Source organism: Siphateles boraxobius, unplaced genomic scaffold, assembly GCF_051911475.1.
Source record: "Siphateles boraxobius isolate OS27281-9 unplaced genomic scaffold, OSU_SipBor_1 30, whole genome shotgun sequence".
NCBI lineage: Eukaryota > Metazoa > Chordata > Actinopteri > Cypriniformes > Leuciscidae > Siphateles > Siphateles boraxobius.
In genome coordinates, this window is record NW_027508920.1 from 17,644,620 (window position 1) to 17,665,580 (window position 20,961).

General features: G+C 36.3%; 1 protein-coding gene across 5 annotated transcripts; it reads left to right on the top strand.

Annotated features, from left to right (window-relative positions):
• The first annotated feature begins 1,601 nt into the window (after window positions 1-1,601).
• On the top strand, window positions 1,602-20,607 carry fam118b (family with sequence similarity 118 member B). Of its 5 annotated transcripts, none has more exons than XM_077248411.1 (9): window positions 1,602-1,730; window positions 3,076-3,168; window positions 4,313-4,402; window positions 5,562-5,814; window positions 13,433-13,660; window positions 16,153-16,281; window positions 18,362-18,671; window positions 18,752-18,817; window positions 19,130-20,607. In XM_077248411.1, the coding sequence occupies exons 3-9, from the start codon at window positions 4,320-4,322 to the stop codon at window positions 19,141-19,143; spliced, it is 1,083 nt and encodes a 360-aa protein (XP_077104526.1). In that variant the 5' UTR covers window positions 1,602-1,730; window positions 3,076-3,168; window positions 4,313-4,319; the 3' UTR covers window positions 19,144-20,607. The 5 variants fall into 5 exon arrangements, with proteins under 5 accessions (XP_077104526.1, XP_077104522.1, XP_077104525.1 ...); XM_077248407.1 differs by lacking the exon at window positions 1,602-1,730 and adding an exon at window positions 3,974-4,126 and having other exon boundaries at window positions 3,108-3,425; XM_077248408.1 differs by lacking the exon at window positions 1,602-1,730 and adding an exon at window positions 3,959-4,126 and having other exon boundaries at window positions 3,139-3,425.
• The last annotated feature ends 354 nt before the right edge of the window (window positions 20,608-20,961 follow it).

Sequence of the window (20,961 nt, forward strand, 5' to 3'; positions counted from 1 at the left end):
CCTGTAATCACTACTTTATGGGCCTTTGTTTTGTCTGACCACAAATAACCCTTTAACTACAGGTACCTGTTTAGTCAACATTATGTAGATTTTCATGTGCAGTCAGTGAAAAGCAATCAAATACATGACCAGTGGGTGAAAAGAGAGAACATTAGAGGAAGAAAGTACTGAAAATAAGGATGCTCTTGTGTCTCTGCGCAAGAGGCTATAATAAACTTGACGCTTCATTTACCACAGGCACATCATGACATGTCCAAAATAGAGCAAGCCTTGCCATTAACCCATTAACTTTATTATGGCAGGCAACATTTGAATGGGAACATATCCTACTTTCACTGAAACTGAACTGCTATAAAAAGAGCAACTTAAAGACTTTAAAGCCATCTGCCATTGAGTTGCATGTTTGCAAATGCTAGAATTGATTATATTATATTATACATATTGTGACCTTTTATAATTATATTAATGTTGATTTTCAGCAATAGGGCAGAACATCATACACTTTCAGGATCCAATGTTTCATTTATGTTTCATTTATCAGGAAATTACCATGATGTTCCTATGTATGTTGCATTTTCAAACCGGTTGGGATTTAAAATGCAGAATGCGAATGATTAATATCTGCATTATTTTATAGTACTTCAGTTGTACCTAATAATAAGTATCAAATAGGATTCATATTTTTTTTCTATCATTAAAATTATTAAATGTCACTTTGCTGTTGTCAAGTTACTAATAGATCACCCCCATGGAACTGAGCAATAGTTTGTCCCAAAACCATGTGACCTGCATTACATGATTGTATTGGCTGACATTGGAAAAACAAACGGTGAGTTGATTTTCTTCAACATTTCTTTGATAATAGTGCATATAATGAGAGTGTAAAATATAATATATATAAACAAAATGCTGTGTGGGTGACCAAATAGTACAAGAATGTCAACAATGTTACCTGTACTTGTCATAGTTCAAAACAGAATAACTAACAGTATACTATTCAGAATTTTGGGGTCAGTAAACATTTTTTATGTTTTTGAAAGAATTTAGAATATTTTTGAATATATTTAGAAATGTGATGCATTTCTGTGATACATTTTTTGAATCATCACTCCAGTCTTCAGTGTCACATAATCCTTCAGAAATCATTCTGATTGATTTGGTGCTCAAGAAATATTTGTTATTAATATTATCAATGCTCAAAACAGTGCTTTCTCAAACTGGAAACTGATAAATTTTTTTCAGGATTTTTGATTAATAGAAAGTTCATAATAACATAATCATAATAATTTATTTGAAATAGATAAATGTATTTACTGTCACTTTTATTAATGTAATGCATCCTGTTGAGTAAAAGTGTTTTTTCTTACTGACCCCAAATGTTAGAATGGTGTATTCACATTATACATGATCCATTACTATGTAACAATCCATAATTTCCATGATTTTGACAGATGTCAGCAGCAGAGAAACAGCGAAGATACAGGGCTCGGCGGGATGCTGATCCCTCAAAACAGGCACAATATTTAGAAAAGCAGAGAGAGGCATGGTATAGACTAATAAGACTAGGAAATGTGAAACCAATCGCAGAGTTGAGTGAGAGGGAGAAACAAAGCAAAAGAGACAAATGGAGAAAAGCACAACAGAGAAGAAGACAAAAAAAAGCAAATACTAGAGAACATAATTACTCCAGCAGACAGCCCTGAGTTTGACCAGCCACCTGAAGAATCAAGGTAGAAAGCTACGGTTATGTCGTAAGATTTTTTTTTTTTTAAACTGATATGCTATAAAATAAATGTTCATGTAGTCAATAATGTGTCTGGTCAACTATGTTACTCACATCAACTGTGTTACCCATTACTGTCAACTGTGTGTGTAAATGTATTTTTTATTTATATATGGACACTTTAGATTAGGGTCCAATTCTCACTATTAACTATGACTTTTGCCTCAATAAACTTCTAATGAGTGTTTATTAATAGTTAGAAAGGTAGTTGTTAAGTTTAGGTATTGGGTAGGATTAAGGGATGTAGAATATGGTCATGCAGAATAAGGCATTAATATGTGCTTTATAAGTACTAACAAACAGACAATATCCTAGTATGTTTGCTAATAAGCAACTAGTTAATAGCGCGCGCGCACACACACACACACACACACACACACGACATTAACGGCTCACATAGTTGATGTGAGCAATAGTTGATATGGTAAGACTAATTTTACAGTGTCCTTTACATATACTTTACTGTAGTATTAACAGTAAATTATGCATAATTACATACTATAACCCTAAACCAAACCCTAATCCTTAACCCAGTCATTACATATTGTTAATAATACTTTTGTGTAATTACACTGTAACAACTGCATTAAAATATAGTGTGACCATATTTTTTTAATTACTTAAATGCTGTTTCTGACATGCAATAAAGTATTTTGCATATCCCATAGGTAGAACTAATAGCATATCTGATGAAAATTTTTTAGATGCAGACTTATGATTAAGAAATATGTTATCCATTTACAGAATGAGTGTGTCCAAAAACTTGAAATCTGAACATTTAATGTGTCTAAAATGCCCCATACCCCACCAAAAAAAAAAAAAAAAAGAGTAATTAGATTTTTGAAAACTGCTAATTTAATAGACTAGGTTTGGAGCAGAGTTATTTTAGTATCATTGAGATACTATTATACTTTTATAGTTTTATTAATGTTTTGAATTAGTTATAATTATTTTATTTTTTTAGTAAGTTTAGTAGTTTCATTTAAATTTTTAAAAGTTTTAGTAATTTTGTTGTGCGTTTTGTCATTCTTATTAGTTTTTAAAAAATAAATCTATATATTTTTTATTTCTGTTTTAGTTAACTAAATGGAAATGAGAAATGTTGCCTTGGCAAGTAGCTGAAATAAAATAAGTTTATAAAGTTTATGTAAAGTTTATTTTCTTTCATGTAACGAACGTTTTTTTTATGGTTTTAGTTAACTATAATAACCCTGTTTTGGAGACACTGTCTGCCTGTGTGAGTGATGACGTGTGTGACTGTCTGGCGGATTAAATCTTCACTCACATCCTAGGCACAGACACACGCACGCGCTTGGGGGCACGCGCATCACATGTAAAGCTCAGCTTGTGAACGCGAGGATCCGCAGAGGAGGAGATTCTGAGAGGTACTTCGCCGAAGGCTGACCTGGATTTTAAATTTTTTCAAGGCCTTTAGTGTTTTTGTTTCTGAAGGCTGACTGGCTGGCACTGATACCACACTGGCGTTGAGATTCTATATAGAAAGCCACTTAACGTTTGTACGATAGATAAGTGAGATAAGAGAGTTTGTCCTTAGTGTTTTGTTTTATCATCGCTAAACGCTTCGAGGAAATTTAAGATTAAGTAATTGTTACTCGTATCCTCCTTTTCTCTGTTCACCTCGGTAAGTAACGTTAGAGTTTGGAACACTTTATGACATGCTTTTTGTTTCAGTAGGCTAACGTTACTGCTGTTGTCGTTAGGTTATTTTTATTTTAGTCGTAACCGTTAAAGTTACTTATGTAATAAATCTCGCCTTTTCAGTTAACTTATCTCGTCTTTCCTCAACTTAATGGATGTACTTTCTTGAATGTTTTGAATACAAAATAATATATAGAAATAGTGTAATTTTAGTCCATGCTAAATCTGTACTGTATCACATATGGAACAAAAGCAACAGGTGACTGAACGTTAAACACTTAAACGTCCCAGCTAAAACAGCCAAAACACGGTATTATAAGAGTTAACGTTACGTTATTAGTACTCGTAATTCTGGTGTCAATTATGCAATAAAAAAACAGTTATAACTTAATAATTCAATTTTTACCCGCTGAAATAAATCACACATATAGCTAGCCTGTTAGCTTGCTAGCTCAAATAGGCTGTCTTGGGTTTTTGGCCGGAGTTTGTTGTTGTAGGTTCTGATTGATTTTCTAGGCTTTTTATGTGCAGTCGAATCTGCCTGACATGAATATGAAAGAAAAACAAAGAGAAAGCAGAGACAGAACGGAGCTATGTGTTGACTATCTGCTGCTGGCCCCTGAGTGAAGAGAGCACAACAAAGAACTGCAGCATCTTCAGTTTTGTTCCTCACATCATGAGCATGTAAATACTCTGAAGTTTGTTCCTCCAGCTAGAAGAGATTAAATCTCTTTAAATGTCAAGGGCAATTAAAACAATTAAGCTTTGTTAACTAATTGAACACTTGATGTTGGTCTATCTAGCTATCAGCTGAGTAGCCTTTTAGTCAATATCTGTTGCTTTGTAATGGATCAACACATTTTTTTGTAGGAGTCGAATGGCCTCTGTTGTTTCATTGAAGACAGAGAAGCGTCCTTCCCCTGACTCTGAGGATGGCGACACAGTGGCTAAGAAGGCCAGGTATGAAAACAGATGTTCGTGTCTTGCTTTGCTGCCAGCACATTCCTAAGGCGAGCCAAATATTCTTCATCCATTACAATCAGCCCCTGTTTGCCGATCTGTTCTGACAAACATGTTTTGGCAAAGAACTTCCTGATAAGGATGATTTCACCAGGAAGTTTTTTTCATATTCGGTAAGACTTAACAATAAGATTTTATTAGTTAAAGGTGCTGTAAGCGATTTCTGAGAAACACTGTTGAAAGTGGATTGGACGTAGTAGCACTACACACTTGTAGCTAATCAGCAGTAGGGTAGTATCACTACCATATAAGTTATCCCTAATATCATAAGGAAATGATAGGTGAGAATCAATGGTGTGGAAGCCCCTAACCCTTGTTGTAAGCCTAAACTTGACATTAACAGTAAACCTATCCCTCAAATCTGATTGGTTGATTGGAATGTTGTTCCAGGATCAACAAGGGTGTTGATCAAAGAACATGTTTTACTTTGTGAAATCAGTATTGCATGAGACAGATTTTGAAAGAATTAGAGAGAGAGACAAATCAAGTTTGTTGTTGTTGTGAGAAGATAAACTATTATCTAACTCTCTTTTAAACATCAAAAATATGGATCCCCCCTCTTCAGAGATCTTGACTGCATCACTATGCAGATTAAAATTATACAACAGTTGACTCATTCAATACATTTTGAGTGCAACCCTATTAATGCATGATTTTCTCCAATTATATCATTTTAATTTTTACATAAATTGTTAACTGCATTCATCAAGCTCAAACTTTCAACTCTATTACGCAAGTAAAAAATGCTTTAACAATTTTTTTCTTTATTTTATGTTATATATAAGTTTATCAGTAACAACAAACCCACAACAAATCCCAAATTAAATAGTCCCTTCTGAGTGACAGTTGAATGTACAATAGTCTGCATACATTACAAACATCATAGAGAATGAATAGAAAATAAAATGGCTCATGAGTTTGATAGACCTCCTTTTACTGACAGTTTAGAAAAATAAGTGTCAGGTCCTATTTTTGAAGTCAGCTTAAGCCGTGCATTTGCATACAGCTCTGCAGCGTAGTTTCATCAATTACATTGATGCATTGACCTGATGCATTGACATTGACCTGATCACATTTCCTCCATCTCTGCTGACTATAGGAAGTTGTTGCCCAGCCTGAAGACCAAACGTGCCCCTGAGCTGGTGCTGGTGATCGGCACAGGGGTGAGTTCAGCTGTAGCTCCTCAGGTGCCCGCGCTGCGCTCCTGGAAAGGTCTGATCCAGGCGCTGCTAGATGCTGCCAATGACTTTGATCTTCTAGAGGAGGAAGAGAGCCGACGCTTCCAGAAAAGTCTGCAAGAGGACAAGAACCTGGTGCACGTTGCTCATGACCTTATCCAGAAACTTTCACCGGTAAGAATATTTCATGGGTTTTTCTTAGACGTGTTAAATAAAGAGTTAAAATTAAGTTTTTAAGTTTGAAGTGTTGATAGTACATTTACATGCAGCATGCGTTTGGCTAAAGCAACTTACTTTTCATTCACAATCTAACCCATAACCTTGCAGTTGCTATTTTAATGACACAGATTTCACAAATCAATTTGATTTAGATTCACAAGCTCTTTATTTGATTCGATTCAGATTCAGATTCAAATCCAATGTCAATATTTTGGGATATATTATATTGGCCATACAGTACATTTGAGTATTTCGTAAAGAAAACAGTCTCTCTATGAAAGCTGTAAACTATAAAAAGAATCCTGTCTGTTGCCCCTTTTTACAAGATGTCATATGTCTTAAGTGTCCCCAGAATGTGTCTGAGAATCTGTAAAGTTCCAGATCAAAATGCCCTATAAATCATTTATTATACTATGCCCAAAATGGCCCTTTTTGGGTTGAAGCAAAAACACTGTGTTTGTGTGTGTATCTTTAAATGTAAAGGAGCCGCTGCTCCCTGCCTCCCTTTCCAGAAGAGGGCTGTGCCTTTACAGCTTGTGCCGCGGATACTCTGGCAATAAAACAACGAAACAGGAGAAACAGTATGAAGCCTTTCCACAGAACGTGTTATTGCATTTCAGTGTGCTGTTTTACTAGTATTTTCTATGTAAACGGCCTAGACAGACCTTGCATTTATTTGCTCCCATTCAGGGCCATTCACACACTCTGTTTATGATTTATATCTAATAATGGTATAATACTGGTAAATATATCTTTACCATTATAGGGTGGTTGTGTTTACGCACTACCAACAAACATTTATGTTCAAACACTATGTAAAAGTGAATTTTGGGATTTAATAATCAATATCAGTCTATCAAAATGAAGATGAAAACCCAGCCCTAAAATCTTATGGCTTATGCCATAAATTAATAGTAAGTTTGTAAAGAAACACTTAACATTTTCTGAGGGGAAAATGTTTTTGTGGTGGTTTTGTTTTTTTACTGAAAATGTTGGCAGGGTAAGAAAAAATCCTTATCATGAGCACAATGCCAGGCAGTGCGAGGAAGAGCACAACTTTGAATTTGTCCATCATTAGTCTGTTCTTTTCTCTCTGGCTAGAATGAGGTGTAGAGCCACTTGCCACCAGAGTTGTTGTTTTTGTCAACCCGTCAAAACGGCGCACAGTGATTTATCCCTGTTTTTCATTATCAAGCCCCTATATCAATTGCATCCAAACCCATCATTGTGGCTAGAGGATTTAAATGGCATTAGGCCTTTGAAAGGGAATTAGGTAATGAATTTCAGCAACAATGATGGTGTTTCATTGCTTGGAATGGTTGTAGCTGAACAATCCACATCAACAAAACAACTCTCCTATAAAAACATCAGACTGCAGTCTTTCACCATCCCAGTAAATTTCTAAGCTCAGTTTGTTTTGTTATTGTTAGTTGCAATGCTCTGGAGTTAAAGCTAGGGTAAGCAATTTCAGGGAGGGTAGCAATAGCGAGCTAGCTTTGAAAGCATAAGATCCCACCCTCTCTTCCAGAGCATCTCCAAAGCCACACCTCCTCTAAAACACATGCACGTACACAGCCAGAGCAGAGTCTGCAAAGCACGAGAGAGTATGTTAAATTACCTCATGTCTCAAAGAACATAACATTACAATAATAATGAACATAAACAACTTGCAGAGCTCATTCTTATAAATCCGAGTCTGAGGACGTGAACGGGTTGTCGTCTCGTTATAGAGATGCACCGATTGCAATTTCCGATTTTTTTTTTTGTACGTGTGACCTGGCAATACCGATTTTTTTTGCTGATTCCGTTTTTCTTTCTTAGAACTATAATTGACAGCACATACAAACAAAAATCTACTTTTCTTCAATGTAACGTTTTATTTTCATAAAAAAAAAACAAGTAAAAAATCATTAATAAAATAAGAACAAATAAACAATATGCTATAAAGAGCTATGAAATAAACCTGGCTTTAAGTTTTTCTTGTGGGTCTAACAGTAGATTAGTATTCAGGTTGTAAAATAAAATATTTTAACACTGGATAACACTGGATAGTCTTCATTGTAAAAATTAAACAGATTAATGCTTACAATTAAAGTAAAAAAAAAACGTATTCAGTCAAAAGCAGAGAGTGATTTACTTTGTCTTTTGTTCTTTGATTAATATGACAGAGAACAGCAGAAATATTAGACTGCTGTCACTTTAAGAGCTGCACGGATCCAATATACTTTTACACAACTTGCGTTATCTTTCGCAACTATTATTTACGTTCCAAAACTGACTGCGTTTAACTAAATACTTGCCAAGACGGGCATTTTGACATTAGTTGGTGTGTATTTGACTGTTTAAACGCAGCACAAGCTGGTTGAGAGTGTGAGGCGGCTTGTGTGCTCCACTTATATAGATCAGTGGTGTGAGCGTGAAACCTGCGGGAAAGACTAAAATTAGGGGGAATACAAGCACTATTTAACCTAAGCGAATGAGACGAGTGAGTTAGAGGGGGAAGATGTGTGTCACGTCGCTGTCGGAGAGAAGAGAGCGAGAACGCGCAGTTGACGTTATTGCCTGTGGCGCTGGCAACAAAACGAACCGGATCGGAAAGATGTGAGACTGATCGGCCGTTCACTGGTCCGGGCCAATCATGCGGAAAATCAGCTGATTCTGATCCCAGGCCGGTCTGCTCCGTGTTTTGGTTCAGGAGGAACTGTACGCCGCCCGGTGACTGTGTCTACAACTCTGCATAGCCTTACGGAACATGCTGATGACGTGTGATGTCTACGTGAGCATGGTGTGCAGACGTATGGAAATATAAGCGCCTTTCAGACAGAGATTCCAGAAAATACACGGATGAAGTGACCTGGGATTTGACCCGGGTTCGTTTGACAATTGTGTTCTGGCAATTTCCCGCCAATTTTCCGGGATCAACGCGCTGTGTGAAAGGGGCTATACTGTATGTTGACAGGCAGGTAGAACATCCTATCATTGCATTGGGATTGAATGCAATGATTGGACCAAAAAATAAATAAATATATATATATATATATATATATATTTTTTTTTTTGTCCAATCATTGCATTGTATATGTTAAATATACATTTAGGCTATATATATATATATATATATATATATATATATATATATATAAAAAAAGATATTTATAATTTTTTAAAAAATATTTAGACCACATCCTGATAGCAATCAATAATAGAAGTGAAGTTTCAACCAGTTTAACAAAAAGTTATGTAAAACATCGCCTACTCAAACTTTAAGTTCTCAAATCTCCACAGGTTTTTTAATAATTTAACCTACTTGTGTGAGTTTTGAGCCTTAAGTGAGCAGAGCAGACTCCAGTGAATAAAAAATTACCTGTTGGAGTTCAGTGCAAAAAAATGAGGCTAATCTGAACATGCATCCAGGATTCACATCTCAAGAACAACAGGCCATGGCTAGACAATAATCCAGTCAGCTTTGGCGTTATACAGGTCCTTCTCAAAAAATTAGCATATTGTGATAAAGTTCATTATTTTCCATAATGTAATGATAAAAATTAAACTTTCATATATTTTAGATTCATTGCACACCAACTGAAATATTTTTAGGTCTTTTATTGTTTTAATACTGATGATTTTGCCATACAGCTCATGAAAACCCAAAATTCCTATCTCAAAAAATTAGCATATCATGAAAAGGGTCTCTAAACGAGCTATTAACCTAATCATCTGAATCAACTAATTAACTCTAAACACCTGCAAAAGATTCCTGAGGCTTTAAAAAACTCCCAGCCTGTTTCATTACTCAAAACCGCAATCATGGGTAAGACTGCCGACCTGACTGCTGTCCAGAAGGCCATCATTGACACCCTCAAGCAAGAGGGTAAGACACAGAAAGAAATTTCTACTATCTACTATCAGGAGATTTTGGAGCACTTCATGCTTCCATCTGATTTCATTTTTCAGCACAACCTAGCACCTGCTCACAGTGGCAAAACCACTGGTAAATGGTTTACTGACCATGGTATTACTGTGCTCAATTGGCCTGCCAACTCTCCTGACCTGAACCGCATAGAGAATCTGTGGGATATTGTGAAGAGAAAGTTAAGAGACGAAAGACCCAACACTCTGGATGAGCTTAAGGCCGCTATCGAAGCATCCTGGGCCTCCATAACACCTCAGCAGTGCCACAGGCTGATTGCCTCCATGCCACGCCGCATTGAAGCAGTCATTTCTGCAAAAGGATTCCAGACCAAGTATTGAGTGCATAACTGAACATAATGATTTGAAGGTTGACTTTTTTTATTATTAAAAACACTTATTTTATTGGTCGGATGAAATATGCTAATTTTTTGAGATAGGAATTTTGGGTTTTCATGAGCTGTATTAAAACAATATAAGACCTGAAATATTTCAGTTGGTGTGCAATGAATCTAAAATATATGAAAGTTACATTTTTATTATTACATTATGGAAAATAATGATCTTTATCACAATATGCTAGTTTTTTGTGTGATGATAAAAATGTAACTTTCATATATTTTAGATTCATTGCACACCAACTGAAATATTTCAGGTCTTTTATTGTTTTAATACTGATGATTTTGGCATACAGCTCATGAAAACCCAAAATACCTATCTAAAAAATTAGCATATTTCATCCGACCAATAAAAGAAGTGTTTTTAATACAAAAAAAGTCAACATTCAAATAATTATGTTCAGTTATGCACTCAATACTTGGTCTGGAATCCTTTTGCAGAAATGACTGCTTCAATGCGGCGTGGCATGGAGGCAATCAGCCTGTGGCACTGCTGAGGTGTTATGGAGGCCCAGGATGCTTCGATAGCGGCCTTAAGCTCATGCAGAGTGTTGGGTCTTGCATCTCTCAACTTTCTCTTCACAATATCGCACAGATTCTCTATGGGGTTCAGGTCAGGAGAGTTGGCAGGCCAATTGAGCACAGTAATACCATGGTCAGTAAACCATTTACCAGTGGTTTTGGCACTGTGAGCAGGTGCCAGGTCGTGCTAAAAAATGAAATCTTCATCTCCATAAAGCTTTTCAGCAGATGGAAGCATGAAGTGCTCCAAAATCTCCCGATAGCTAGCTGCATTGACCCTGCCCTTGATAAAACACAGTGGACCAACACCAGCAGCTGACATGGCTCCCCAGACCATCACTGACTGTGGGTACTTGACACTGGACTTCAGGCATTTTGGCATTTCCTTCTCCCCAATCTTCCTCCAGACTCTGGCACCTTGATTTCCGAATCACATGCAAAATTTGCTTTCATCCGAAAAAAGTACTTTGGACCACTGAGCAATAGTCCAGTGCTGCTTCTCTGTAGCCCAGGTCAGGCGCTTCTGCCGCTGTTTTTGGTTCAAAAGTGGCTTGACCTGGGGAATGCGGCACCTGTAGCCCATTTCCTGCACACGCCTGTGCACGGTGGCTCTGGATGTTTCTACTCCAGACTCAGTCCACTGCTTCCGCAGGTCCCCCAAGGTCTGTAATCGGTCCTTCTCCACAATCTTACTCAGGGTCCGGTCACCTCTTCCCGTTGTGCAGCGTTTTTTGCCACACATTTTCCTTCCCACAGACTTCCCACTGGGGTGCCTTGATACAGCACTCTGGGAACAGCCTATTTGTTCAGAAATTTCTTTCTGTGTCTTACCCTCTTGCTTGAGGGTGTCAATGATGGCCTTCTGGACAGCAGTCACGTCGGCAGTCTTACCCATGATTGCGGTTTTGAGTAATGAAACCGGCTGGGAGTTTTTAAAAGCCTCAGGAATCTTTTGCAGGTGTTTAGAGTTAATTAGTTGATTCAGATGATTAGGTTTATAGCTCGTTTAGAGACCCTTTTCATTATATGCTAATTTTTTGAGATAGGAATTTTGAGTTTTCATGAGCTGTATGCCAAAATCATCAGTATTAAAACAATAAAAGACCTGAAATATTTCAGTTGGTGTGCAATGAATCTAAAATATATGAAAGTTTAATTTTTATCATTACATTATGGAAAATAATGAACTTTATCACAATATGCAAATTTTTTGAGAAGGACCTGTATATTTCTTTAGTTCGGCATGCTTTGTAATGCTCGCTGCAAGTCGGAGGATGCCTGTCAAAATAGCATTAACATGTTTGAGCATGAAAGTCATGCCTGAGACATTCATACTTTTTTTTATGGTTCAGACTTCAAAGATATCGAGTTACTGCATGTTGATAAGCACAAAAAAAGTCCAAAACCTTCCAAATATGATTGTTAATCTTTTTTCTCAGTGCTTGTTGCTCAATGCTGTTATTTTTCACTGACTACCTACATCAGGGCTCCAGACAAATAAATCAATAGATAACATTGAATTTTACATGAATGAAACAAGGCTGTGAGGGATAGATTTACAGTCTTTATATTGGCATGTGCTGTATTCTAGATCACGTGTTTTTTGTCTGCTGAAAAGTTTTTGGAAAGATGTTTCCTCAACTGAACAATCTGTATGTTTTTAAACAACCGTACAATCCATTGAACACTTTACTTCTATCCATCAGCCTCATTTTCATTCCCGTCAATAATGAAATATGCTCTACACTGACTATAGACTTTAAACAGCTGCCACGTTTTTTGCTGCCAAGGTGTGACAGGAATTAACTTGAACTTTACATTTTTAAAACACTTTCAGTCATCCTGCCGTGTGTGTCTGCCCTCCTTTTACAACATTTCATAAATTTTTTCCCACTGAAACTTTGATGCACAACGTCTCATTTTGTCAACACAACAAACCAAGTCATAGGCAATTCTTCACAGAACACACACGTAAAAAGACTTTACATGCACATTTTTAATTCATAACGTGTACATTTAAATTGCCTTGGGCCCTGTAAATCTCGTTTGCGTGGTTTAAATCTGTTTAGCACTGACCACATGTGTTCAGACGACCGAGACGGATGTTAATACCAGGTGTAATCAGTTAAAAGACACCTACACCCCTAAGATCAGAGGCATTAGTACACAGCAGGTGTGGAGGTGCTGATAATTAGCCTCTTCCTGAGAAAGTGGATTCTGCAAGCTATTCATAGCAGCCTCTCTCTCTCTCTGGTTTTACATGTGCCTCGGCCAAGCTCAGAGAATGAATTCAGCTCAGGGTAATGAGATTGAGTCTGACCAGGACAAGGGCACTGCTGTCAGAACTACTCTATTCTCCGCGCTCTCTACACAATCTCTCATACTTTCCAGTGTTTGAAATCAAATCATGTACAGTGTCTAATTAACACTTTACTGACTGAAATGGAAGTACTTCTGTTTCTTTTGAGATTCCTACTATCAGTGCACCACAGAAAACGTACATATCAAGCTAATTTAATTGCCTACAATTTTTGCTTAAATATATGAATTAAGTACTTGGTATCTTTTGTGTTCCATAGAGCACATTTCTGTGTCATTTCAAGATAATGTGTATATTCCCTTCTAAAAGCAGTGTATGTAACGTTGTCGTACACTCCAATAAAGGAGTTATTTAAATACATCTGAAGTAGTTTTGTTTTTCCAAACATCTCAGATTTCTTTTTCACCTCTTGCGTTTTCTGTAGCGGACGGGAAATGTACGCTCCACCTTTTTTAAAGACTGCCTCTACGAGGTGTTTGATGACCTGGAGTGTAAGATGGAGAACGTTGGGAAGCATCTCCTCCGCTCTGTGCTGCAGTTGATGGAGAGCGGCGCCCTGGTCCTCACCACCAACTTTGACAACCTGTTAGAGATTTATGCTGCCCACCAAGGGACCAAGCTGGAGTCTTTGGATCTCACAGATGAGAAGAAGGTACCTGCTATGTTTCCTAAACTGTAGCTTTTTGATTTGGATTCAGTCAATGCATACATTTAGCATCAATGAAAGAAGATACTTTAATAATCTAAACCAGTGTTTCCCAACTTTTTCTTTTTTTGCCACTGCACAGTTTTGATAAGTAAAAAATCCCACGGCACACCACTAAGCATTAAAATAGCAAAATTGTACTAACATGCATTGCTTCAAATGGCATATTAAAACTGGATATTATATTTAAAGTAGTAGCCTACTCACACTTAATGTAAAACTTGAGACATTCAGATATTAACACAATATGGTCAAATAGGTAGATATATCATGGCTCCAGACTGCTGACCCTTTTTCCTGCCTGTGCGACTAAAGTTTGTTAGAGGTCACACTGGACCACCACATTGCCCAACTGATAAGAGCTGCATAACAGAAATGTTGCATATGAGAAAAAGCGAACGAAACCGGGCTATTCATTTGAGCTGCGCAGCGCGGACCATTTATCAGCTCAGAACAATAATCGACAATGCAGCGCGAGCTCAGAACAGTCTTTCTCAATCTAGCAACACCATTCCTACTAGGGCTGGGACGATACACCTATCTCCCGATTCAATACTATCACGATACTTGTGCCGATACGATATTTATTGCGTTTTTTTAAAGAATTGAGATTCTTTAAGTATTGCGATTAGATATTGCAATTTTTTTAACACTATATCAGGAAAAGTTAAATCATACACTTATACAGCACTTTTTTCAGTGCTTTCAGTCTCACGTCTCTTCCACGGGTCCACTTGGGATATTACGTCACACAACACATTTCATCCTCTATTGGAACGAAAGTGGCTAACTTCTTTCAAACTCATCTACAAGCAAGGACAAAAATAAAGCAATTGAATTTGAATTTTGATCGATTCTGGAATAAAAAACAAACAATTTTAGAATCGTAAAAAAAAAAAAATCACGATAGCCAGGTGAATCGATTTTTTTTCTCCCAGCCCTAGTTACTACACAGTGCTAAGAGTTAGAAAGAATTTGAATTCACTGCAGAATTAATAACATTGAATCGAGATCTAGAGAGAGGCATTCAAATTCAGCGCAGAATTCCCTGTTATAAACCCCACAGCTACAGATCAGAAAGCGCTGACGTGGAAACCATGACAAACATTGTGCCATTAAGTTAAAGAAGGCTTTTCAGTCTACAAATCACCAACTCTCACCTTGGATTTAATGTAGTATCGCTAACTGTAACAATGGTATTGCGGCAGAAATAGTCGAATGCTTTTCAGGGTTCGTACAACCTTTTGAGAGAGAAATCTCATGTTTTTTAAATAAACTAATACACCGTGGCATCAAAGTTGATATTGTGGCTTCATATATGGTCAACCATGCATGTGTCATTTACAATATTAACATTTTATGAAAATCAAGCTCAGATGGAGTTACAAGGTTTTTGACCAGCGAATGACAGATATTTCTGTCTGTCATTGTAACGGCCACATCTGAGGCAGTAAGTGCATAGCATTATGTTTTTATCAACTTACAGTTACTAAAGTTTATTGTAGCTGTGTGGGTGCTCAGTTTTTCTTGTTGTTGAATACATTTGGACAAAATCTCATGATATAAAAGATGAAGTGCTATGCACAGGATAATTAAAACAGTATATTGGCTACAACTAGACGGCACACACCAGACTAAGACTTTTCTCCACTATTCAAATAAATTCGAAACTCTTCATTCATGATAGAGGGTGGGTGGAGTTATGAGGTTTGACTGACAGTTTGAGGATCAAATGGAGATATGAGGTTTATTCACCAATGCCGTTTTTACATTTGTAAATCGTAATTCTAATTCTTAACAGTTTTGACTGGTCAATAGGATCTCAAAGTCCATCTGCAATGTGACATCATCATCTAGGGCTCAATGATTTAGTCTATGAATTGCATTGATTTATCTCCGAGGAGAATTCCACTCTGCAACATAAACAGTCACTGGCAGATACAAAAAAACAAATGAAGAAGTGACCATGAAGACTTGTATAATAATACTTATCATCAGATCATCAGTTGCTTTAAGTTTAAACTAAAAATAATGAAATCAATTTGTGAAATTATGTTCTTCAGATGTTCAGGGCACTGGGTTCATCTCTGTTTGCTTTTGGCCATAAATTTCCTTCAGCAGAGTAGTGAAAGCTTCAGCTATTAGCCATAAAATCAGCCTTATGGTCCCCGGCCAAGCGTCATGTAGTGCATTAGTGCATGTAGGCTCTACAGCAGCTCACCTGAAGGGCCCTCTGAAACACAAGTGACTGCATGTTCAGTTCTCTGTCTTTATTAATCAGGCCGTGTGTGGTTTTCCATAGTGTGGCCTTTAGGCTGGGTGTTTATGCACCTTTTCCATCAGATGCCTCTTGATTAGAACCCACAGTCATTAAAAGCAGCTGGACCTAGTGGGAACCGGATTGGGATCAGTGGATTATGAAATGCATGTGTGTGCAGGTTCTGGAGTGGGCTCAGGAGAAGAGAAGACTAAGTGTACTCCATATTCACGGTGTTTACACCAACCCCAGTGGTATTGTACTGCATCCTGCTGGCTACCAGAATGTTCTGAGGAACACAGAAGTCATGGTGAGTAAATGTTTTCTGCTCTTAGGAGAAAATAAAGTCACACCACTGGAAGTTGACCGTTCACTGGTGTGAAGGACACGGTGAACCAAAGCATTCTGGTCTGAAGAGATACTCCCTTTTGTAGCAGTTTTTGTTGTTCTCTGTCCAGTCCTTGAATAAAAATGAAAACATACTTAAAATAAATTAAAATTATCATTTCCCATTTTTATTTAGTTAAACTAGATGTACTAAAATAGATTAAAAAAAATTTAACAATACAGACATTTCATGATACAATATTTCTAAAACGTTAAAATTAAAAAATGAATGTATATTGAATATCTGAATATCTATATAACTGAATATCTAAAAAAAAAAAAAGAATCTCAAAATAATACTAAAATAGCACTGCTCCAGTCTTCAGTGTCACATGATCCTTCAGAAAGCATTCTAATATACTGATTTGCTACTCAAGAAACATTTCTTATTATTATCATCAATGTTGCAGAGTTGTGTTTCATATTCTCTGGAAACCGTGATAAATATTTTTCAGGTTTCTTTGATGAATAGAAAGTTCAAAAGAACAACATTTTTTTTAAAATAGAAATCTTTAGTAACAGATGAAAAGTGACAGTAAAGACTTATTACATGTAATGCTGGACTTCTTGCTGGATAAAAGTATCAATTTCTATAAAAAAGAAAAAACCTTTTCAACTTAATAAAAGTAGCAAAAGCATCATTAAAGTCATAATTCACTGAAATACTCCTCCAGTGAGCTGTTAACCCTTGCAGCCCACTATTTCAGCATTATATGAAGTTTATATGATAAAAGCAGTAAAATCAGCATAAAATAATATATTGATGGTCAATCATGTAACACATTTTTTTTTTTGTCTGATCAGTTAATTTATTCAAAAATGCCTACAAAATAAATTTGAACACACCTCTTCTATGATGTGCATGTTTTAATTTCTGAATTAAAATTCATTTGATTTTTGTTGTTGTTGTTGAAGTGGCATAAAGTGGGATTTGATTAAATACATATATATGCTGCGTGTTTCCGAGTGTAGTTCTTACATGAGCAGTTCATGACACTCGGTTCACACTTCACAGTAAATCCTGCTCTACATGAAATCTATCTCTGCATCTGATCTGAGTTTGCCACTCTTTAACCTGCATTGGAAACACAACATCCACCCATCCTTGTAATGAGAAGCAATTAAAAACAAAAGAGAAGCACTTATTCTTGTGGTTTTCAAACAAAATGAAAGGGACAGCATGAAATGGAAGTTGCGATCGTCTTTTCTTCCCCATTGTAACGTATATCCAAATGAAACAGGGTGGGACTCTTATTTTGTCAGGAATTGATTGGATGGTTGTGGTTTGCTACTACTGTGATCTCAAATGAGTGACAGGTTGTCCCGCCCTCACAAAGAAGAGATGTTGATGCAAGAGGGAGAGGGAAGTTATTTTGATTGAAGATTATGAGGGCACATGAAATAAAAAAAATTGTTCATGCCTAAATAATTTATAATAAAAGAATTGACATTTGAAAATGCAGAACTTAAGACAGCCATAAATATTACCATTGCAATTTTACAGTTCTAATGAAAATAAAAAAACATTCTTAAATGCTCTATTTTTATATATTACAATATTAAAATTTATTTTGTTTTTATTTAGTTATTTTTTATTTATTATTATTATTTATTAAATAGACATATTTATTTACAATCACAATATTTCACCTAAATTGTGCTCCCCTAAAAGCCATTTAAAAAAAATTATTGAAAACAAAACCTTAAGTAGTTCAGCATTTTTGAAATTTAAGTATTTCAAACAAAATGTAGTAACATTTGCTTAATACTTGAACAACTTTAGTCCACCAAAACGAAGTCATGTGGTGAGATTAAATTGCATTATTAAAAAATAAAATGAATCATAATAATTTATGAATGAATCATTTTTACCTTGAAAGATGTATTTAATGTTTTTTGAAAATAAACATTTATTGAAAATGCTATAAATGTTTTTCAAAACCAAATGAAATCATCATGAACTTTTTCATAATTCTTAGATTTTTTGAATATTGTTTTTGCAGAGAGAGATCCAGAAACTCTACGAAACCAAGTCTTTTGTGTTCCTGGGCTGCGGGAGGACAGTGGACGACACCACCTTCCAGGCACTGTTTCTCGAGGCGGTCAAACACAAGTCTGACCTTGAGCATTTCATGCTAGTGCGGCGAGAGGACGTGGGCGAATTCAAAAAGCTTCGAGATAACATGCTGGACAAGGGCATTAAGGTCATCTCTTACGGCAACGAATACGCCGACCTGCCGGAGTACTTCGAGCGGCTGGCCAATGAGATTTGCAACCGGGATGTGGACCGGGACGTAGTGACCAACGGTTGGGGTAAGCTTGGGCTTCACTTTTTGACACGTTACATACAATGTTTGAGGTTTTTCACCTATTCATTTGCTTGATTCATTCAGGATCTCCCATCTCACAAGGCGAAGAAAGTCAAAATGGCTTTACGACCCAGAAGAACCTCCTGCAAGGTTAGGACGGCTTTCGTGTTGTTGCCTAGCTTGCATGCTAAAGGCAATTTGGGCATTTGACTGGAGCATGGTGACGCCTTTTTCCTCCTTTCCTTAAATGCATGCTTCTAGAACGATAGAATCATAGACCTGAACGCAGCACGAGGGCTTCTGTTGTTGTTTTAAACTCACTACACCTATGTACACCTCACATACACACTAAACTCACTGTACTCTTCTTCACTTGAGCCCATGTGTGCTGTGGCTTCCTGTGATGAAATGCTTCTGTTGTAATGAGATCTTCATTGTAGCTCTTCCTGTCTCTCTGTCCAGACTACCACTCGTGACACAAGTGGCAGTCTGAGAACATGTCCACAGCTCCGCCGCACAGGTCTGGTATGACCAGATCTTCACGCACAACTGACTCCTTTCTCATACTTAAACCGAGCGCCGTCAGTACCGGTTCGCTTCACACGGGAAAGGCGTCTGTAAAAACACCACCAGGCAAACTGTGAACTCCTGCAACTCAGAAAATGTTTATGAAACTCTTCATGTGAGTGAAGGAGAAATTTGTGGATTTTTTTTTTATGAGGTAATTGAAGTTTGGACCAAGAATGATTTTCAGGGCCAGTCTGATCTTAAACATGAGCTTTCAAATGTAGTGGTTTCTCAATTCCCATTTTTCACAATGCACCAGCAGTATTTAATTAGTGACCCAACCTAACAAAGTAAATGTCCATGGGCATTTTTCATCCCAAAATTAAAAGGGAAATAAAAAATAAAAAAAACATATCACGCTTACACACACTATATAGTACACACACTACTGGTCAAACATTTGGAATAATTATGTTTTCTTTTTTTATTTACGTCATTCTCACCAAGGCTTTTATTTTGATCAAAATACAGTATATAGTAATACTATGAAATATTATTACAATTTAAAAGAACAGTTATCTATTGTAATATATTTTAAAATGTAATTTATTCCTGTGACGCAAAGCTGAATTTCAGCAGTGTCACGTGATCCTTTAATTAAGCAAGGATTCATTAACACATTTGTTACAAAAGATTTAATTTCAAATAAATGCTGTTCTTTTGAACTTTCTATTTGTCAAAGAATTCTGAAAAAAGTATAATTTTTCACAAAAATAAGCAGCACTGTTTTTAATGCTGATAATAACCATTATTAATAATTATTTACCAATAACTGAGTGTATTATAACAATTTCGGAAGGATCATGTGACACTGAAGACTGGAATGATGCTGAAAATCCACCTTTGCATCTCAGGAATAAATTACATTTTATATGTTCAAATAGAAAAGTTATTTTAAATTGTAGTATTTCACAATATTACTGTTTTGTATTTTTCACAAAAAAAAAAAAAAAATATTTGCCTCGGTTAGCATAATCTTTTCAAAACATTTTAAAAAAAATCTTTATTCCAAACTTTTAACCTGTAGTTTGTGTGTATGTTAATTGGTTGAAATATGACTCAGGGCATTTCTTTTACAACTAAATCTGCATTTCAGCTTCCATGAATCTACTTGAACTTGTCACGAGACAGGTTAATAAAGATATAATGCCATCATTCCTCTCAAGCCACACAACTTTCAACACATGTTATTGCACTTGGACAGTTAGTTCCCATTTATAGTCTTAAATACTTGGCCAGTAATGCTCTTAAAAAAAAAAGAAAAAAGTAAACAGTTTATAAACTTTTTGTATTTTAACACTAAGCATCTCTGTCCACAAATGTTTTTGGTATTTATATGCGATTTTAAAATAAATAATCTGTTTGGTACCAAATGTGTTGTCATTTCTGAAAGCAAATAGAAGCAGGGAATTACATACAGTATATCCACCTTATTTTTAACACTGTACGAGTGGATGCGGAGATAGTTGGTTATCTATAGCGGCTGATGAATCAGTCTTGCACTTTCACTGAAAATAGCGTACTTTTGCATTGCACGATATGGTGAGAGAGAACAGCAGCATCTACATACTGAACAGAACTTACACTACACCCAAATGTTTATTTGAAAAATGCATAACTGCTCCATCACAAACACAGTCAGATGATTCTCGGTAAGCACCACCCTAATGGATATGAGTATAACGATTTAAACCGGTAGTTTGTGATTCTTTTTGACTGATTCATAA

Excerpts from the sequence above, each read along its gene's own strand:
- fam118b (XM_077248407.1), top strand. Across the intron at positions 4,403-5,561 it reads ACAGTGGCTAAGAAGGCCAG|GAAGTTGTTGCCCAGCCTGA; the intron begins GTATGAAAACAG and ends TGCTGACTATAG. Across the intron at positions 5,815-13,432 it reads TTATCCAGAAACTTTCACCG|CGGACGGGAAATGTACGCTC; the intron begins GTAAGAATATTT and ends CGTTTTCTGTAG.